The 21,882-nt window shown below is 36.5% G+C and overlaps 1 protein-coding gene across 1 annotated transcript in view; it reads left to right on the top strand.

Moving 5' to 3' along the window:
- The window catches only part of RSRC1 (arginine and serine rich coiled-coil 1), a gene marked incomplete in the record, with an annotated part of 403,667 nt that extends 382,577 nt beyond the window's left edge, over positions 1–21,090 (top strand). The window contains 3 exon segments of the mRNA XM_008706739.2: positions 12,408–12,514; positions 19,637–19,783; positions 20,437–21,090. Coding sequence (XP_008704961.2) covers positions 12,408–12,514; positions 19,637–19,783; positions 20,437–20,529 — 347 coding nt within the window.
- Positions 21,091–21,882: the final 792 nt, after the last annotated feature.

Genomic DNA, 21,882 nt, shown 5'->3' with positions numbered 1-21,882 from the left:
TGTACCATTTGTATGAAATTCTAGAAAATGCAGACTAACCCATACTGGGTTTCTTTAAGTGCAATGATTTTATATGCTGCACTTCATTAATATAGCAAAATACTCTGCTTTTAAGAAAAAGAAATTAATATCTTCTACTGTTCACTACCATTCTCCCTACCCCATCTCTTTAAAAGATCAAAATTGAGGGGCACTTGGGTGGCTCAGTTGGTTAAACATCTGACTCTTGATTTTGGCTCAGGTCATGATCTCAGGGTCATGGAATTGAGCCCCATGCCAGGCTCTGTGCTCAGCACGGAGTCTGCTTGAGATTCTTCTCCTCTCCCTCTGCCCTTCCCCCTGCTCTCTCTCTCTAAAATAAGTAGATGAAATCTTTTTAAAAAGATCAAAATTGCATATAAATTTGATAAGCATGTAAAAGAAGCATAAAGAATCATAACTCTTCATTATGTAAGGTTATCAGCTTCAAAAGCTACGGAGGCACCTGGTTCAGTGAGAACCATACAGAATCTGAAATACAAAGACATGGTTTCGTACTCCAACTCTGCCTCTTTTAGTGCCTCTTAAACTTTGAGAGTATCAAATGGTGTATTTGAAAAATGGAGATATTATTTATTACCAAAAATTGTATCTGTTTCAGAATCAAAAAAGATGTCATTTCAACCAGAAGTCTCCAGCACCGGGCAGATATAGGTCCTAAATACATACTGGCTGAATTAATTTCAATTTGTTTTTGAACCCCAGCATTTTTTTAATATGTTAAGGAAATTAAGGCATGTGGAGCCATGGACTATTTCCTATAAGCTTATGAACCCTAAGACAAAATGCTTATAAGAAGAGGTCTTTGAACTCACAACTTTGTATTGACAACTTTAATGTCCAAATACAATATGTTAGTTACCTGTTTGCTTCTGGTGTAAAGGAACAGATCACAAAAGACTTGAGTTTAGGCTGTCCGCTTATCCTGGCCGAGCAAGTCCCATGATGGAAAGAATCCAAGTCCTTGCAGAATTAAGCCCCACCCTTCTAGTCCATGTATAACTTTCTGTTAAGAAATCTAATAAGGAACTAGCCGTTGGGGGGGGGGGGGACAGAAGATATCTTTATGCTGATGATACATTAACATAAGAATCCCTTTTTGGGTAGAAGATTCCTGAGTGTACTCTCTACTCCCTACCCCAGTCCCCTGGTGCTAGGGGTAGGCAGCCGCTGCGCAGCTTCGAAAGGTAACTGGGCTGCCACCAACCCAGTGCTTCCGATGTTTTCCCATTTTTTTTTTTCCCTCCATAAGTTTTATTTCATTAATCTTAATGCCACTTATGCACCCTTTCTCTAGCTAGTGGGCGGCAAGAACATAACAACTTGCAAACAAAGGCAAAGGCGTTACTGGGTTGATAGAAGAGAGTTGCAGGGGTTTTGTTGGGTTGTTTTTTTTTTTTTTTTTTATCTCCTCTGCACCTAGGAGTGAGCATAACCAGTGCTTTTTGGGGGGCTATAAGGGGAGTACGACTTTTGACTTTCTCTGGGTTGGAGGAAGGAGTGGATTGCTGCCTCTGGGTTCAGTATATGTTTCTGGAAAAGCTGTCTTTTTACTAGTATCGTCCTCATATATACCCATGCATCTGCTTTGCAAAATGTAAGACTGTGGAGTTCTTATATGCACTTGTAAACATACTCTTGGATAAATGGTTCTTTTGATCATCCAGTACTCTTCATTGTCATCTCATTCATTTCTAGGTTTAACACAATTTTTTTAAATAAGTATTTAAATATAAAACATTAACCCTAGGTAAAGAACTAAGGGATTTTGATATGCCATAGTTATTCTTTCTTTTTTTAGTAGTTGTTTGACCCTTACATGTGCGTATAATAGTCAGTTGCTGTTAATATTCCTATTTTCTTTCTCTCATTTGTTACAAAATTATAACTTTAATACAATGATACATTACATTTTAATTATGTATTATTATATTTGAACCTGAACTACCATATGAATTTGTGAGATCTTATTTTTATATTAACATCTATATTTTATAATGTATGTGGTGTGTGCATATACATATATATGTTTATTGTAGATACATCTGACTACGTTTATATGTTCACAAAGATTTATATAGAGGCATTAAAAAAACAAACAGGCATAGCCAGTCATGGGTGTTCGTTATATATAAAGGTTATTGGGGATGCAAAGATATAAAAGATAGAAGAACCTAGTAATTGCCTTTAAGATCAGAGCACAAAGCATTAGTTTGGATTTTACAAGGCCAGCCAGCAACAAAAGAGCAGTAATTTATGAGCTCAGCGTAAAAGAATAGCATAATTTCATTAAAAATTAATGCTAATGAACACTAAAATGGGGAAGGTGGTTATGATGAAAGTTTGTATTCATCTTCTCTGGTTTGAATGATGGCTAGTGGCTTGATTAATGGCTTAATTTCTATCAATTAGCGGGGAAAAATCTCCTGCGAGACAAGGGTAAATTGAGCATTGAATTACATATCTTGCTTTTGTGTGCTAAGAAAAAAGAGCTGCGTATCTCTGATATTAGCCACAGTGACAAATGTGGTGTGCCCTGCGATGTCTGCATTAGCTCTCCTGACAGGCAAGTTGTGTGTGGTTATGGGGTGTTTGGAGATGGCTGGCAGACAGCGTTCACTGCAAGCTCCTTAGAAACATACAACTCTTCCATCTACAGAATTTTAATTAGAGTCAATAAGAATTCTAGAATTAAAATGGACAGCAAACAGCATATTCAGGTTCTGTATTCTGCCCTGTTAATCTGGTATACCTCGAATTATATTCCTTTCTTCAGTCCTATTCAAATAAGAAAGCTTCCAGAAGCTTTAGCTTTGTTGGAGTTATTCTTTCTTACCATTCTATTAAAGTAGATTTGACTACCCAAGTGTGTTACACTTGAAACAAGCATAAAGCAATAGTCTGTGTAGTAGATTTCATAGTGGTTACTGGTTTCGCCAAATTTACAGAAGCCATTCTAGTTCTTTGCAATAATAATTGCTACATGATAAATAAAGAACAGCTCTGAAGTGGTTATTTACTGCTCAGGTGGTTTTCAGGCTTAAAGGAAAGAATGCAGGTTCTCTAAAAACTTATTTTTTAATACATTAGTAAAAGTTTTGGGGATGTGACATACATAATTCTTTTTTTTAATATTTTTTTTATTATATTATGTTAGTCACCATACAGTACATCCCTGGTTTTTGATGTAAAGTTCGATGATTCATTAGTTGCGTATAACACCCAGTGCACCATGCAATACGTGTCCTCCCCACCACCCATCACCAGCCTATGTGACATACATAATTCTTTCAAAACTTTTTCAAATGTGTAAGCTTCTAAAAATATCATTTGTAACTTAGCTCAAGATAATGCCAGAAGACCAAGATAATATTTATGGCATCTTCTCTACGAATAAAGCTCTACAATACATTGTATTGAATGAATAAGCATTAAAATGCAGAATAAGAACAATACCAAGAACATTTATTATTCCTAGTAAATGGATGGCAAAGAGGGAAAAAATAATCTGTTGTTTGGCAGGTGTGGGTAAAGAACTTATTAGATGAGGAAATAATGACTAGATCACAATGACTGGATCCCCCATTTCTACAGCCAACTAGTTATGTGACCCTGACCAAGTTACTTCGCCTTAGCTTCTCATCTGTACAATGAGAATAATAATAGTACTATCCGTCATGGTTATGAGGGTTAACTGAGGTAATCCATGTGAAGTTCTTAGCGCAGAGTGCCATAAATGTAAGCTTCTGTTACTGCTGGGATTACTACTCCTTCCACCAGAGCCGCTCATCTGGCCTTTTCAACAACCATTTAAATGAAAAATTAGCCTTTGTGACCTTCCTCACTGGAAAGGCGTTCCAGGATACTGGTGATCAAAGCAAAGTGTCTGTGGACTTACAGACACTAAAGTAAAATACGTTTGCTTTATAACCCAATTTCTACCACGCAACTACTATTTTGGGGAGTCTGTGTTACTGGACACCGTTAGGAAGCCACAGGGCCTCCCATCGCCTGAGTCGCTGGAGGCTGGGAGGCCATGTGTCCGTGAAGCACTGTTCCCCATTCAGCCTGCAGCATTCAGTGCGTCAGGGTGGACTCCAGTGTCTTGGCGGGTGATAAAACTCAGCTGGGCCTTCCGTGCCTTCTCGGCGATGTGCACAGGCCTGTCCTCTCTTCCAGTCTTTCCCACCGCCCTGCCACACCACAGGCGATGCCCCAAAAAGTGTGAGCTAAAGCCACTATTACCTGGCTGAACTCAAAAAGGTTGCCAGCCTGAAACCGTATGACCAGAAATTGAGAAGTGTATATGTAAACTTTTTAGGCAACTTCCATGTCTTTACTACTATGACTGAATTAGCACTCGAGTACTATCACTAGTCTGTCATTTATGAAGTGCTTCTGTTTCCTTACCCTGTGCTAGCACACAGACCCTCTCCTACGTTTTCTTGGCTCGATCCTTCACGTGATTCTTCTCTGCTGGATTCACCGTGTCAGAGAGGATTTCCCTGAGCATCCCATCTGAAATAGCTCCCTTCTCCTTTCTAGCCTCTACCCTGCTCTGTTTTTCTTGATATTATATCGTTTATTTACGTGTTTATTATTTGTCTCTCCCAGTATCAGCTCCATGAGGAAAGAAACTCTTGTTTCTAAACCCTTGTGTGCTGAACAATGCCTGGTGCATCGAATGTGCTCAGATATTTGAAAGGAGGAAAGGGGAGAGAAAGGAAGGGAGGGAAGGAGAGAGTCAACCTCAGCTGTTCTGTGTTTATTCCCATGCCACCGAGAAGAACCCTGAAACCATTACGACTTGAACCACTTGCCCAAGGTCACACAACTAGTAAATAGCAGAGACAGGGCTTAATCCAGATAGTCTGAACCCAGAGCTGTTAAAACTAACCATTTAAAGACCCTCGATTTTTTAAGTTACAACAACTTCTTATAATTTGACATTCCCCCCCAAGTAGTTTTATTTTTTTAATGGTTACTTTAATGCCCTTTCATTTTTAGTTTTTCAATGAACGTTTATGGACTGCTTACTAAATAATAAAGCATACTACACTAAGTCCTGGAGTTGACACAAAAAGTTATGTCCCCTCTAGCTGGGGAAACGGAGCTTTCACTAATGAAGAGATTAATATCCGTGCAAGGCAACATATGCTAAGAGCCAAATGAATTATGGAAGAGGCCTTTTCTCACCGGTGGGAAGAGAAGGTGATAGGGAAGATTGAGAAAAGGTGAGAGCATTTTAGGTGAGAGGAGCTAAGTGAGGTATTCTGTGCGTAGTTTGTTTTTAATAAAGCCAACCTTGATACGCAGTTCACTTGCACTTATTAAAATGTTTCTCAGAAACTCTTCACTGGTACAGTCATATTAAAGTTATTCCTATTACTTAATTTGACAGAAAGCAGTTTAATATAAGATTAGTCTGTCTTGGACCTTATCCAAGGAGGGTTGTTATTAGAAGCCTTCGGGAGACTCATTGACATACATAACCTGGTTCTGTATTAACGGCTTCCAGAAGACCAATAGACCAGCCACCTTCTACTTGCGAAGTTTTCTCATCTTTCAAGTTATTTGTGGATATCAGTTCTAGGAATTTGTGCCCAGGAATCTGGGTCTTATGAACACCCTTAAAATGTTGAGGTTAGGTGAATTTCTAATATGCGCTTTGTATGTTTTATGAAAGAAACTTATTATTTAAAATGTACTGTTTTGAAGGGAAAGCAATGGCTGTGTTTCGTTAAAATGTGTGTTCATGATAAATTGTTATAACTTTAGAATTTCAAGCAAGCTTTGTGGCTTTTTCCAAGTAGGTTTTGTTTAGAGTTTACTGAATAACTATGTTTGTTTGTTTGTTTATTGGCCAGAATCTGTTGTTTGTTTGTTTTTGTTCTTATAACAGCACTTGAAAATGCTTTACATTTCAAAGACTGTTTTGCTTTCAGTATCGATATTTTACCATAAAGAGGAATTCATGGATGTTTCCATTCTTGACTAAAATTTAAGTCAATTTAAACTGAAAATAAGATATTCTTTTGTATTATTCATGTATTTATAGTAGTACTATTCGTGTATAAATATTTTTTTTTTACTGGAAGAATAGCATGAGTACCTCAATAACTATGAGGCCAACTGACCCAAACTCTTTGTAACATAAAATGCATTTTAACTTTGGGGAAATTCATAAAATATTAATATTCAGAAGGAGTCAGTTGAAGATGAGATTTTCATGTGTAAGATACCCTCCATAAACTCATGTTGGCAGTTATCCCATGATTACATCTTGGGTAATAGCGCCATCTGCTGTTCTGAGCCTCGCATTGCTGCCAGTTTAGAGAGAGTGGTTTGTGTAATCTACAAATGGTATCTAGATTAAAATTTTGCCTTTTCAAATAAAAGGTTTATATTGGACCTTATCATCTTTACTTATTAATCTTAAATTTGTGTACCATTGGATAATTTTTTTTAAAAAATTCTGTAAAAGTTGTGTCATGTAAAATTCTCAAATATAACTTGAAGTGATTGGTGAGCCTAATTTGTATAACAGCAACAGTATCGAATGAAATATATGATTTTAATTTTTATCACAAAAGGAACAAAATTATTTTCCATGTGGTGAGTTAGTCTGGATTTTTTTAGCCTGTAGTGGCTTCGCTTTCTGACTCCAGTAATTTTTATTTTTACTATGAAATATGTATCCCTTCTACTGAAATTTTACAAACTACCTATGAAAGTCATTTTATTTACCAATAATGTGTTTATCAGACTGGATGAAATGCTAATAGATCTCTTTTCTTTGTGTTTACCATGTTAATGTTTAAAAACATCCTATAATTTTGATTCTCCCAGTAACGTTATTCCGTGTCTTTATTTTTTACCTCACGGCTGGTGAATACAAGATACTTTGTATGCTAGGCATTCATGCCAAGCATATAAATGATGAGTAGTTTTCATTCACATTTTTCCTATTCTTAAAATTGGTAAAGAATTTTTCAATGACAAATTGGTCTGTAAAACTTAAGAACCTGAATTTAAAACAATTTACTCTATCTTACTGATGTGTTTTATTCTGCTTCCCAAAATGACAGGATTATATTCAAGACCTATATTTGGGGGCACTGATATTTGAATTTTGACTATGAAGCCATTTAAAACATGCTTTATGCCTGTTTTCAAACAGCATGAAGCTGAACTATTTATAAGACTAGAAATGTAAATCTCCCGTGAATTTTTCAAGTTTTAATTTAAATCTCTCTCTCTTACTCCTTAATTTAAATATCACACTCTTTAAATATCACTGGTAAAATGGTTCCCACAAAAAGCAAAAGCTGTGTTGGTTTGTTTTCATATTGTAAGTCAGGCAAACTGGCTTCTCTTATCTGCGCTGTCACTTTGTGTCGTCCTGAAGTGATCTTTAAAGAAACACAAAGATAACGTTCTGATTTTCTCTAATCTTTTTCCTTCCTTCCTTTATAATTTCTCCAAGGCTATTTTGTTAAACATACTGGCCTCTGGGCCAGCTTCTATGATAATACTTTTATTTGTATTAGGAGCTGGTTGTATGTCTGTATTTGAAGCTGCAAACACTATAAGCTTTAGACATCGAGTACTATTTGTGAACTCACCTCTGACTTCTAATACTAATGATGTGCTTTGTAAATCCAAATGAGAGAATATGTTAGGAAAAAAACCCAAGGTTTCAAATAGTTGATACATATGAGACATCATCCTGAAGTCTGAAATACTGTCTTTTGGTTGGGAATTAATGATGGTGAAATAATAGACTGAAACCTGTACAAACAAATGTATGTTCACATTGGCAAATTAAAGTTGGATCACACGGAATGGTATCCATTATGACTTTTTTCTGCCATATTAACACTATTATACACGTAAGTAATAAAAATATCATCCACTGGTATAAATATATTCACATTAATAAATTAGCTGGGCAAAGAATCTCCTCATTTTATATGCTCAATTAATACATTGCATAATTAAAATCCACAGGAGCTTTTATTCTAAAGCATGTGAAGTATTTGCTCATCCATGACACTCTGACAGTACTTGCTTCTGTGTTGTAAACTATATTCTTCCTAAGTTGGGAGTGTTGGCCCTGGCAGCTATTACTTCCAGACATTCCATGCATTATTTTTCACACGAGAAAGGACTAGTTAGAGCTGTCAGGGACACATCGCCAGAAGACTATCTTTCCCTTAAATAAACTGGAGGTTGCATAGTACTATGTGATTATAATTTGCAATTGGCCAAAAGTTAGAACAAAGATTTTTCATAAGTTGTTAATTTTTATTGAAATATTAAACCAAATTTCTTTTCATACTCTTTATAACACTTAGTCTTTTAAGCTTAGATCTGCTGGGATATAAAAATTACTCTTATTTAAACAACTATCTTATTGTCAAATCACTTTTTATGGTTGTTTCTCAGAATGTAAATCTAGTTATTGTCTACGAAGTCTAAAATCCCAAAAATGTTTAGATGCCTTTGTTGAATATATGGTGGCTCCTAATCCAGCTATGTGTTCATACCAGCTTAGAGCAAGAGTTTAAACAGTGAGTGTGTGAACCATAATGTTGCATTTCTCCTGCCCAGCCCGGCATGTGAAAAAAAAAAACAAACAAACAAAAATATGAAACAGTGCATTTCTTAAAGCACTAATTGGAAAAGCAAAAGACTGAAAACAACTCAAATGACCACCAATAGAGCACTGGTGGGAAAAAACTCATAAAACCATAAAACAGTTAACTATATAGCTGTAAAATAGAATGGGGAAGTCTCTATACTGGGGTGGAGTGTTACTGAAGACATAATATGTAGTATGTTAATTTTGTTTAAGAAAGAAGAGATTATAGTTACTTTTTCAGAAAGAAACAAAGGAAAGATAAAAACCAAAAAAAACAAACAAACAAAAATATGAAACAGTGCATTTCTTAAAGCACTAATTGGAAAAGCAAAAGACTGAAAACAACTCAAATGACCACCAATAGAGCACTGGTGGGAAAAAACTCATAAAACCATAAAACAGTTAACTATATAGCTGTAAAATAGAATGGGGAAGTCTCTATACTGGGGTGGAGTGTTACTGAAGACATAATATGTAGTATGTTAATTTTGTTTAAGAAAGAAGAGATTATAGTTACTTTTTCAGAAAGAAACAAAGATAAAAACCAAAACCTAATAAAAATGGTTACCTATAGATTGGGGCAAGAACTGAGAGAATGAGGAAAGGAAACCTAGACTTCTCTGAATGATGTTTTACGTTTTGGCTTTGGAATCACGTGTTTTATGCAACTAAAAAATAAATATTAAAGACAAGAAATAACAAGTGTTGTCAAGAACATGGAGAAAAATGAACCCTTGTGCACTGGTGGTGGGAAGAAAAATTGGTGCAGCCACTGTAGAAACAGAATGGAGGTTCCTCACAAAGTTAAAAATAGAAATACCACATGGTCCAGTAACGCCACAATTCCATTACTAGGTATTTACCAAAGGAAAACGAAAACATAAATTCAAAAAGATATGTACCCGTATGTCTATTGCAGCATTATTTACAATAGCCAAGATAAGGAAGCACCTCAGTGTCCATCGATGGGTGAATGGGCAAAGAAGATGCAGTGTGTACACACACACACACACACACACACACACACACAGGAATAACACAGGAATAACACAGCCATAAAAAAGGATGAGATCTTGCCATTTGCAACAACATGGATGGGCCTAGAGGCTATTATGCTAAGTGAAATAAGTCAGACAGAAAAGGAAGACGCCAGATGATTTCACTTATATGTGGAATCTAAAGAAACAAAACAAAAAGCAGAATCATATCTACAAATACAGAGATGCCAGTTGCCAGAGGGGAGAGGGGTTGGGAGATGGGCAAAATGGGTGAAGGGGAGTGAGAGGTACAGGCTTCCAGTAATGGAATGAATAAGTCCTGGGAGCAAAAGGTATAGTATAGGGAATATAGTCAGTGGTATCATTATAGCGTTTTATTATGATAGTAGCTACACCTGTGGTGAGCACAGCATAAACATAGTTCTTGGATTACTATGAACAACAGTATGCCTGAAACTAATGTAACGTTATGTGTCAACTATACTCAAATAAAAAATATTACTATTAAGGAGGCCTGGGTGCGCAGTCGGTGAAGTGTCTGCCTTCAGCTCGGGTCATGATCCTAGGGTCCTGGTATGGAGTCCTGCATCAGGCTCCTTCCTCAGCGGGGAGCCTGCTTCTCCCTCTGCCTGCCGCTCCCCCTGCTTGTGCTCACTCGCTTTCTTTCTCTCAGACAAATAAATAAATATTTTTTTAAATGTGTTGATCACAAAGACAATAAAAGAAAAAGCAAGACCTAAATCAAAAATAAACTGAAACGAATTGAACCTAGCTATAAATCTAGTTGGTAGCATAATCACATGGAGAATTAACTCAGGTAACTTTAGAGTATACTGTTTTGACAATTCATCTTGTTTATAGTGATATTTGTCTTTTTATTTTGAAACTAATACATACTTAACTTTAGTATTAAGAGAAACAACTAAGTACTTTTGATCATATCATTAAGACTTAAGATTTTTTAAATGAGAGAAAAAATACACAAATATAAAATCAGAGACTTTAAAAGCCCTTGTCTTTAATTTGATTGATAGTATCAGCATGAACTCATATTACTTTTTTTTTCTTAAAATATGCATTTCCCATCCCGCCCACTGAAAAAGCTGAGACGCAGTGACAAACCACAAACAGTGAACACCCCTGGTGCCCAAGTTACTGTCTTTAAATATCATTCCCCACTAAAAGCAGTCTGAGCCCTTTGGAGAAATGGCTAAGTTCAGGTCTCGGGCAGGAACTGTACAAAATGAGCCTGGAACATCTTGTTACACCTTAACTATGAGGGATCATATCAAAAGGATGCAGGGCCAACTTCAGGATGTCCCCACTACCCAAAGGTAGAATAATTTGAGCAACAAAATATGAAAATGATTACACAGAGTAAAATACGTTAAGTGTATAAATATTCAGGAATTCATAATGCTCATCTATGGATCAAAATTGATAAATAAAGGGAAAAATTAAACATTTATTCTGCCTTTCCTGTACAGACTATACTTTACAGTCAGTAAGGGAAGTTCTTCTTTACAGAGGATCCTGCTAATAAATGCAGGGAGAATAATAGAATTAGGAAATCACCATTTTGCAACATTTCATGAAGTAATGGATCTAATCAACAAACATTAATGTCTGCCAAAAACATTAAGTGAAAAGTTGATGAAGAAATTTATAATAGGGCCAGGCTGACATCACCTTGGACCCACTGATCAATCTTAACGCCTTTAAAATTGGGAGAAGCACATCCCGATACGGTGTAATGGGAATTACACAGCATCACCTATGATGTATCCTTGACCAAAAGAAATTGAACCAGAATCATATCCAGCCTCTAGATCTAACTATTGGTTTACACAAAATATGAAGAATAGAGAAGCATGTTAAATGACATCGTGAGGATAAAATCAGCCAGATCTAGAATGTAGAAAATTTTCAAGTGTAAACGATCCATTCTCTGCAATAAATAAATGGCAATGAAAGGGAGGGCCTGAAGGCTGTCAGTGACTAAAAGGGATATAAGGGACTTATCAACCAAGTCTAATGTGTGGACCTTGTTTGGATCCTGTTTCAAACAAACTACCTGTAAAAAGACATTTTTTTTGGACAGTGAAAATTAAACATGGACTGTATAAGATGATATTAAGGCATTATTGATAATATTATTGGATATGAAGATGGTATTGTAGTTATATTACTTTTGGTTTTTTTAAGTCCTTATCTGAAATGCCTACTAAATATTTGGGGTAATATGGCACGATGTCTGGGAGTTACTTTTGAGTACTCCAGGTCTACCCAAGAAAATGAAGTGAGGATCAATAAATAAGAAGTAACAGAGAGTTCATGGCTATAGGAGCTGGGTGATGGGTGCAGATGGAATCATTGTGCTGTTAATTCCTTTTATATGTATTTCCATAATAAGTTGTTTTTTTTTAATTTTTAAAGCCCTCCCACAAGATTAGCCCAGATTAGCTTGGATCATGATAGCAGTGCCTTCTCAGCAATGTTTCATTAGGTTTTAGGTGAGAGCCTTGGTGTGTAGGAAGGTTATATTTGTGGTTCTCAAGGGGAAAATAGTTTTTTGTTAGAGCTTAACTGTAACATCTTTTCATCCAGTTAAATTCCAGAAGTCATAAAATTACTTCATAGAAAGAAAGAACCTTGCTTAGAATAGTGTTGTTAACAAGCTTACACACCAAAATACACTGACATTGTACCTTTTTTTTTTTTTTTAGACCAAGCCACCCTGGTTGAACAAGTAAAAAGAGTAAAAGAAATTGAAGCCATTGAAAGTGATTCTTTTGTTCAGCAGACATTCAGATCAAGTAAAGAAGTCAAAAAGGTAAGTTTTCATCCAGACATTATGAATAAGCCTTTAGATGCCCACTGAAGAGATGCTTTATTAATGGATTTTACTTAAATGTAAGTGCTTCCTTCTAACAGAGAGATGAAGTAGGGTGAGCGAGTGTCAGTGTGTTATTGAGAGAGAGAGAATGAATCAGTGAGAAGCAGTTCAAGTTTAACTTGTAAAAATATGTCTGATGCCATTTTTATTTTAAAACTCACTGAGAAGACAAAGTAAAATGCCAACAGTTCTAAAGTAGTAATATGCATTTCATCAACATACAGTTTTCTTTTCAAGTGTCTACATCTACTTTTTGAATTGACACTGCTAGAGGAAAGTTAGAAAAGAGCTTTAACAATCAGATTATTACCCAAATAGTAATGTGTCTACACTCTTTGCCCAGATGGCTATCACTTCTTCAACTCCAGTAAAAGGAGTTTTGATTGGCATTTTATTTCTGTTGAATATTGCGTGTATTCTTTCAATTATTATCAGGGCCAGCTTTAGGAATGTGTTCCTTTAGTCAGAAAAGGTATACTACTGTGAGGCGCATGTATTCTTTAATAACATACATGTAATAAAGACATGGTATTGTTACCACTTATTCAAAAATATTCTACATCTGTAAATATATTAATGACTGTACAGTATCCTGCTGATAAAGTTATCATAAATTTATCATAATTCATTTATTTTTTCTCTGATACTAGATATTCAAGTTGTTGTAAGCTTGAAGGTATTACATATATGCTTGTACATATCCATTATTATCTCCTTAAGATCAATTTTTCAAGATGGAGTTATTTGCTTAGGGTTAATATTATTTATTTTCACACATGTTCTCATGGTCATCCTCCACATACATTGTACCAATCCAGACTCTGCCCACAAGTACAAGGAGATGTCTGCCTCTCACACCCTGGTTAACACCAAGTCCTTTTTCACATTCTGACCTGATAGGTAGTCAGGCGAAAATTGACCTTTTGTTTTCCTAGTAGCATTTCTCTTGATGCTAGTGACATGCACAGCTTTTCAGTTACCGTATACTTTTTAAAATCTCCCCAGAGAGGTGACTTGAACATGTGCTGCGTGCTGGGTGCACGGCACCAGCCAGCCCTGTTAACCCGTGGTCCCTGCCTTTGTTTGCTGATTTCCTTTGAACTTTTTGTAGTTTGCCACACAACAACTCCAAAAAATGGTGGAACTGTAAAATGAACATCCATAAGTATAGTTGCTCATTTTATTTAGTATCTTATTCTTGAATATCTTACATATTAAAAGGTCATTCATATGTCCTGAAAGAATTGTAATTTATTTTTAAATTTACTTTCCTAATATTTGTTTTCTGAGGTTCACCCTGACTTACTGGACTCACTTAAGATAAACTAGCATTTTCTTTCTGTGGACATATGTATTCCTCTCTAGTTAATACACCAGGTTTTCCTCTAAACAACTTTTCCCCTTTTGATACTAATTATTAATAATAAACTTATTTTTGGGCGCCTGGGTGGCTCAGTCGGTTAAGCGGCTGCTGTCAGCTCAGGTCATGATCCGAGGGTCCAGGATCAAGTCCCGCATCAGTCTCCCTGCTCAGCAGGGAGTTGTCTTCTCCCTCTTCCCCTCCCCCTTGCCGGAGATCTCTCTCACACTCTCTCGCTCTCAAATAAATAAATAAAATATTTTTTAATTATTTAAAATAATAATAAACTTATTTTTAAGTCCATTTTTTTCCTCCAAGGTACTGGCAGCTCTTCCAATAACTAGCAAAACCAGCAGCGAGCAAGGAAATTGATCAGAAGCGTACCTGATACAGAGGAAAGAGGATGGGGCTTTGGATTCAAGGAGATCTGAGTTTGAATCTTAACTCTCACACTTCCTGCCATGATTTATGGTCTTTAGCAAGCTTCTCAACCTCTTCAGCCCTCAATTTCCAAATTCGTAAAATAGAACTGCAAAAATGGAGTTCTTGAGGAGTAAATATAATGAGTATCAAATATCTAACATGGCTCTTGATCCAATAAGTGCTTATTTTTAAATAACATACTCTAGCACCTAAATTATTCTATATCTAAGTACATTCTGTAAACTAAGCGTAGTGCTTAAAAACTTCTACTGTAGGTGCTCCGTCTCTCTTAAGTGTCACCACCTTAGCCCATTTACATTTTTTAATATTCCGCAAGTTTCCATGCTCACCAGTAAGGCAGACCTCTTGCTGGGAAACACAGAAAATCTTTAGATCTGGTTTTACCTTTAAAGTCTTTTGAAAGGTATAAATGTAATAATACCTGTATATTTCAGTTCCAGAATTAGTAATGTTTTCACCTCATTGTATCCCCTAGAAAAGTTTTTAAAAGATTATTTCCCTTAACATCTGAAGGTTATTAATTTTAAGCTGACTAAATCCAAGAGAAGAAGTCTTCTTCCTAAATCTCTAACAAAACCCTGTATAGTTAAATGGCTTTCCATGGAACCAGTATAAAGGAATTTCAACTATATCGCTGATCAAAGGGACCATCATTATTAATTCTTTTAATAATTAGTTTCTGTTGTTTTAGTTTTCAGTGCTGAGTTGGAACTTTCTCTCACCTTCAGTATAGCTTCTCGCACTTCTAATTCAGATACCACCATAAGGGGTAGAGAGGATTAAGATGAAATAGGGGCCTCTAGGGGCACTTGGGGTGGCTTGATCACTTAAGCATCTGACTCTTGATTTCAGTTCAGGTCATGATCTCAGGGTCATGAGATCAAGCCCCACATCGGGGAGTCTGCTTGAGCTTCCCTGTCCCTTTCCCTCCGCCCCTCCCCCCTCACACGTGCTCTCACTCTTTCTAAAATAAATAAATCTTTCTTTTTTTTTTTAAAGATGAAATAGGGACCTCTCAATTTCATAAGGAACGCTCATGAATCTGAGTAAGAGAAACCCATCTACTGTTTCAGCTGTCTTTTAAAAGAGGTGGCCCTTAACAGTAATTCACACAAAGAAATAAAATCAATTCTGGAAAGCCTTGAGCTGGCTAGTTCTAGATTGGATAAGCATGATGGAGAAGCAAAAGCAACCTAGAAATACTAATCCAGCACTCTGAGCTGAGCCACTTAAAAATGTATTTAATTAAAATATTTTACCAACATTTTTCTTTCCTCTAAAATTAAAGCCAAATAACAATAAATCTTAGGTTTAGCAGTTGGGAAGCATTGGTCGAAAGCATGAGATACAGGGTCAGACAGATACAGGATCAGGGCTGATTCTGTCACTTACTGGCTGTGTGTCCTTAAGCCACATGATAACCGCATGGCTCACTTTATCTTAAAAGGGAGGTAATACCCCTGGCAGAAGTTTGTATAAGGATGAGCAAGATAACTTCACATAAAACAGTTGGCCAAGTGCCTGACACTCAGGAAGGAAAGCGGTTGCTGTTCTTCCTCTCTCTGCTTCTGCTCCACCTCTTCCCCTTCCCGAATGCCGAAGGCTGCGTTTGGCTGTGGCTTTCTGAAAAGGAATTGGAGATGCAAAGATTCTCATTCTGGCTGGGTCACAGATTGTTTTATGTAATTTTTTATGGTTGATAGACCCTAAAATTCTCATTGGAGGCTTGGTGACCTATTGTATTCCTAAGCAAATAGTTAAAACACTACTTCACAGCTTTACATAGTAGCTTACTGGTTTAGCGTACAGACATCAGCTTGGGGCCAATTTGTGTCAACACAGCATTTGGAAACATTAAAGCACTAAGCAAATGATGTAAAACAATGTTGTAACATAACCCCACTTTGTTTTTTACGTTTGAATAACTTAAAGTGACTAAACTAATAATGGCTACCGTTAATACTAGACATTTAGCATATATAAGTTATCTGAAATCCCGGTAACCTTTATTTAAAACTAAGCAAGCTGAGGCTCAGCAAATTTTATAACCCATGGTCAAAGTGCTAATAAATGACAAGAAAGAGCACCCACACAAAATGTATTAAACTCCAGAGCCCGTGTTTGTTTTTACTCATCAAATGTCTCTCATAATTGTGAACTCAGTGCACATTCCCTATTAAGTATAAAGAAAGCATGAATTCACTAATGGGGGAATATGCTAAAAAAAAAAAGAAAAAGAAGAAGAAGAAGAAGAAGAAGCAGCAGCAGCATTTACCTTGGTGAACGTACAACAGTCTAAAGTATTAGCCATCCAACACTGGACTTTATTAGTCACTGCATTTCAAAATGATCAGAAAGGAGTGATGGGCCAACAGTGAATAAATTTACGCTCAGCTGTAATATAAAACGGAAGTCCAATTTATTAGTTTAGAAAATGATATCCCTTTCCAGTTTCTAAAATGTCTGTGTCTGCAATAGAAGGTAGTGATTCAGGATGCCTGAGAAGCTGAATTATTTATCAGGAGATTACTTAGCAAAGGGAGGTAAATTATCTTGAGGACCACTTCATCCAGATCCTGGGGAGATAGGGGCTATCCCTGATGCATAGCAAAGACTAACTCTCTTGAGGACTAAATTACTCATGACCCAGGTTTCAACATCTTTCTCTTCTGGACAGTTCTACACACATTGGTATAAAGTTTGTATCTCTGGAAAAGGCTTCTCTGTGTTAACAACCCCTTCAGTTGGTAGAGTCTTTCTTCAGCTGTGTGAATTCCACTAATTAAGCTAAGGAGCTGTTACCAGAAAGTGGCTATTACCAATAACAAGCTAGACATTGTGTCTCCGTCAACACATATCGATTTAACAGGTTAACTCTGCAATCGCGTCTCTCTTGAGTGAGGAGATAATCTGATAGCTCCTGCCGTATCATCAACTTCAGGAACCAAGAGGCAGTTTATTTCCAAACTGCTGTCCCAGATAAGCTTATTGCCAGTTATTCAACCCAAAAATTGTTGTAGCTGGCAGATATCCACCTATCTTCAGAAAGAGGGCAAATAACCCTAAGCAGCAGGGTCTAACTTACTCTTACTTGGAAATACATTTTAAAACAAGAAACGGAACCACCAGGTGGCAGTGCTACTCGAAGCCAGATACTTGATAGTGGCCATGTTGTGGGTTTTTTATAGTCAAACTTTCTCCAGCAGTTTTCCTCAGTTAAATCAAGAAGCAATTGATGATTCCTGTCATACATTTTTTTAATTACCCATTTAAATAATAACTTCCATGCTCTGATCCTAATCTTTAAAAACTTTACCTGAAAAGCACATAAGCACTTCTCAAAGAAAATGTTAATGTACAGCAGGTAAAAACAAAATGAGATCCCTTCCCTTTTGTAGTAGAATGTTATCTCTGCCACCTGAATGTGTGCGATCCACATCTTTGGGAGCTAGAATAACAGCACTCCACCATTCTTCAAGGCAGTTCAGTACTGCCGGTCTCCTAGCTAAGCCCTGTCAAAGCATGGCTAAGACAGGCAGAATGACATGCCCTTCTGTTCTCTGCATGGAAGCAGAGACTACCAAAAAATGATGTCTGGACCTCAGTAGATTAGCATACTTCCCACCTTTCCCTATGCAGAATGTTGGGCTTTACTGATCTACAGCCTCGGTTTTATAAAGGGTCAGTATAATATCACACAGGGCTGTAGGCCTTCTAGACCCGGTATGTTGGAGACATAGAAAGGTTTGACACCTAGGGGTGGAGGTTGGGGGAGTATTGGCTTCCAAATACAGGAAGAAAACTGCCAAATTTAACAGTTACCTCTTTAAGTATCTCTACGTCCCTTGTTAAAATTTGTGATTATGTCTTTATTTTGATATCTATTTGTTAGTAATCTGCCAGTCCCATTAGCAAAATGTAATCCCCATTTGGTACAGGGAACATACCTGTTTTACTCTCCCTTGTGTACTCAGTGCTTAGCAGTTAGTAGCACTCAATAAATACTAAATAGATGGATATCCAGTTCTAAGATAAATCATTCTAAGAAAGGATCAACTAATTCATGGAGATTTCATTTTCTAGATGTTTTTCCCCGTGGCATCTGTTTCACCCTTCATTCAGAGAAGTGGATGCTCGGAAGTAGCTAAATTAAAAGAAAATGGAGGTTCAAAAACTACATGTATAGAACCAGTAGGTGTAGAAAAAAGGCTGAGTGGTGGAATTAATCTCCCAGTCATGTTGGGTTTTTTTATTTTAACGTTCAATTTCAGCTTCTCATCAAGTCCATTGCAAAATGTTATCCCTGCAGCCTTGCTGCTAATTAGCCACTTCCCTGGTCTTTTCCTTTCTCAGAGGGGGAGGTATGGGAATTAACCCAAGAGAGCACAGCACTGCTGGCTTCTTGCAGGCAGCAGCAACGATTTATCAGTCCTCGTGTCTGCAGCCCTGAGCCCAGGGCCTGGCACCTAGTGTTCTGCGATGGAATATCCCGGGGCAATAAAATGGAATGACGTACTGATGCATGCTTCAGCCTTTCATGGATGAACCTTGAAAGCATGCTAAATGAAAGCAGCCAGTCACAGAAAACAAAACAAACCAATGACAACAAAAAACTACAGAATGTGTGATCTTTTGTATGAAGTGTCCAGAATAAACACATCCGTAGTGACAGAAACTAGATTAGTAGTCGCATAGGGGTGGGGAGGCTGGGAGAAATGGGGAGCAGTGACTGCTAATGGGTACGGGGTTTTGTGGGAGGAGGATGAAAATATTCTGAAGTTGCTTATGGTGTTGGTCGTGAAACTGTGGATATGCTAAAAGCTATGTGAATTGTGATATGTGAATTATATCTCACTGAGGCTGTGATTTAAAAAGCAAAAACAAAATAACCTTTGAATTTGCTTTTCATCTCTAAAGAGACCAAATGAATGCTGGAGATTTGTTGCTTATTTTGACTAATAGAATTTAGATTTATGAAATATGTTTTTCTGTAATGTAGACTCATAAGTCCCAATTTCTGAAGAAAAATATGATCATAAAAAAATGATGAACACTTTCTCCATGTTTTTGTATTTGTTTGCTTGTTTTAAGAAGAATTGTTTCTCATTCAGTCACCTAGAGTCTTTTTATGATTAGTATTATCTCAAAGGAGACTAAATGAACAATTACTATTCAAAATAAGAAATTTTGTTAAAGCAAAATTTTAACTGCATATTGTGACCTAATTAATAAAATATTGACATAACACGTTTCAGTCCGTGGAGCCCGGTGAGGTGAAGCACACAGCTGTGACGTCAGCACCAGCAGCTGCTGGTCCTCCCAGCGGGGAAAAAGAAATAGAGCCCAGCAGCATCCCCACCGCCATCAAGTACCAAGATGACAATTCTCTGGCCCATCCAAACGTAAGCTCCTTAGATCTGAAGAATGCCCGCTGAAATCTAGCTGACTGAAGTGAATTCAAACTGTTGTCATCTTGTGCTGACGACAAGACTGTTGGAGGAAATGGATTCGTACGTTCCTATTTGCTAGAAACAAGCAGCTGATCCCCGTCCCTTAGAGCGGTTACACAGATTTGAATCTGGTATGGTCCAAATCACTTGTCTGACTTTCAGAAGTCTTCTTTCTATGCTTAACAAAAATAGGCCAAAAGAAGAGGTTGGTTTGTTTGTTGTTTAAATCTGACCCAAAAGATCTAATTCTGCCTCTAATTTGGTTCATTGAACAGAGCATGTCATGGACATCATATTGTGCTCTCTGCTCTGAATTGGTGTCATTCCACTGTGTCTCTGAGAAAGGGTCTAGAAAATAAACCTCACAAAATACGGTGTAAAATTGTGAACAAATAGTGTTGATATTAGTCCTTTTACTCCAAGACTTTCTGAGCATTATTAATTCCAAATAGGTTTTCTTTGGTTGAGAAGTCCCCAAAAGTTAAACAGTATCCAAATCTCGTGCTAGAAGATGTATTCTGTAAAGGTAATTTATGTTACATAAGGTCTAATCCAAGTTATTGGCAAACAATAACATTTTTTCCTTGTTCTTTTTCTTATTTCAGTTATTTATTGAGAAAGCTGATGCTGAGGAAAAGTGGTTCAAGAGATTAATTGCTCTCCGACAAGAAAGGCTAATGGGCAGTCCTGTGGCCTAAGTAACGTACATATGGTTGAATTAACAGTAACATTGGAAATTTAGGTTTTTAAATCCCAATATTAACTTTTTACTCTTAAAAAGCAGTTAGCTGATTATGTGAAAAGGTAATATTTCATTCATTCTCATGTAGGCTTGAATATTTGTTGATTTGAACTTAATCAAACATCGTGAACACTAAAACTAGTGTAAAATTTAACAACGCATGAAAATGTCATACTGTTAATAAAGTTAATCCTGAAAATATCAGTGGTAAAATAAATGGTACACGGTAGTGTTTGAGTAAAATTGGAAAAATATCAAGTCGTCATTTAAGGACATAATTTTAATTAATAATGCATATGTAAGAATCAAACTATATGCTCTCCATGTGAGATTTCATCTTCCATGTATGATGAAACCATTTTTGAATCTTTCATTTCACCTTATTGTAAAAATTTAGGCAGAATGAAAAGCACTCTAAACAATCTTAAGCAGAATGAGCATGTTAATCTTACAGGAAAAACGTATTTTTTGAAAACGTTTCTTGAAAATTAAATAAATTGATGATTTATTGCTTAGAGATCAGCATTTACTAAGTGTTCCTTTTAAAAATGTTGGCAGATCCCAGCTCATTCTTCTAGAAACCATATGTTCATACTAGACCTCATCAGTTAAACAAATACCCATGATGGGGAAATCATTTCTGAGAAAGCTGGTAAGAGCTCTCACTTCAGTCTTACTGAACCAACTGCTGTTCCTTGCAGAGGAAGCCAGCTAACTGTAATTTTGATAAGGCAATCTGTCATTGTAGAATACCTTTCTCTAGTAGCTGAATGAAACTCAACTATGCATTCCATACTAAACATGCCAGAGATAAGGATTTCTAGGCCTTGCCTTACAAAACTAGTTTTCAACAGCTGACATGAATATTTCCCTTCTATTTTGTTCTGTTGTCTGGTCTCTCTAATCTGGTCTCTGTGAAGACTGTGCCTTACAATACAAGATAAACCTGAAAAGTTTTTGGGAGAGGATTACCAATATATAGGACAGTTTAAAGCCATCTTTGTTATATTTGTGAAACTACTAAAACTCTAATTACTGTTAAAAAACTTTAAAAATACAAAGATTCCAGTTGCAAAAGGCATGGAAAATAGACCGATGACAAAATACTTGTTCTCATAAAACATAGTTCACATTCTAAGGAGGTCCTAGTGGTTTTTTTCTTTTCTTTTCTTTTCTTCTCTCTTTTTTTTCTTTTCTTTTCCTTTCTTTTTTAGCTGTCAGTAAAAGTACCCAGCATAAACTCAGATTTGTGTGATTTTTAATACAGATACACACATTTTTAGTGACTAAAAAAGAGATTACAATTTTT

This window comes from Ursus maritimus, unplaced genomic scaffold (genome assembly GCF_017311325.1).
Source record: "Ursus maritimus isolate PB19 unplaced genomic scaffold, ASM1731132v1 scaffold_20, whole genome shotgun sequence".
Classification (NCBI taxonomy): domain Eukaryota; kingdom Metazoa; phylum Chordata; class Mammalia; order Carnivora; family Ursidae; genus Ursus; species Ursus maritimus.
This window is presented reverse-complemented; position numbering and strand designations above follow the sequence as displayed.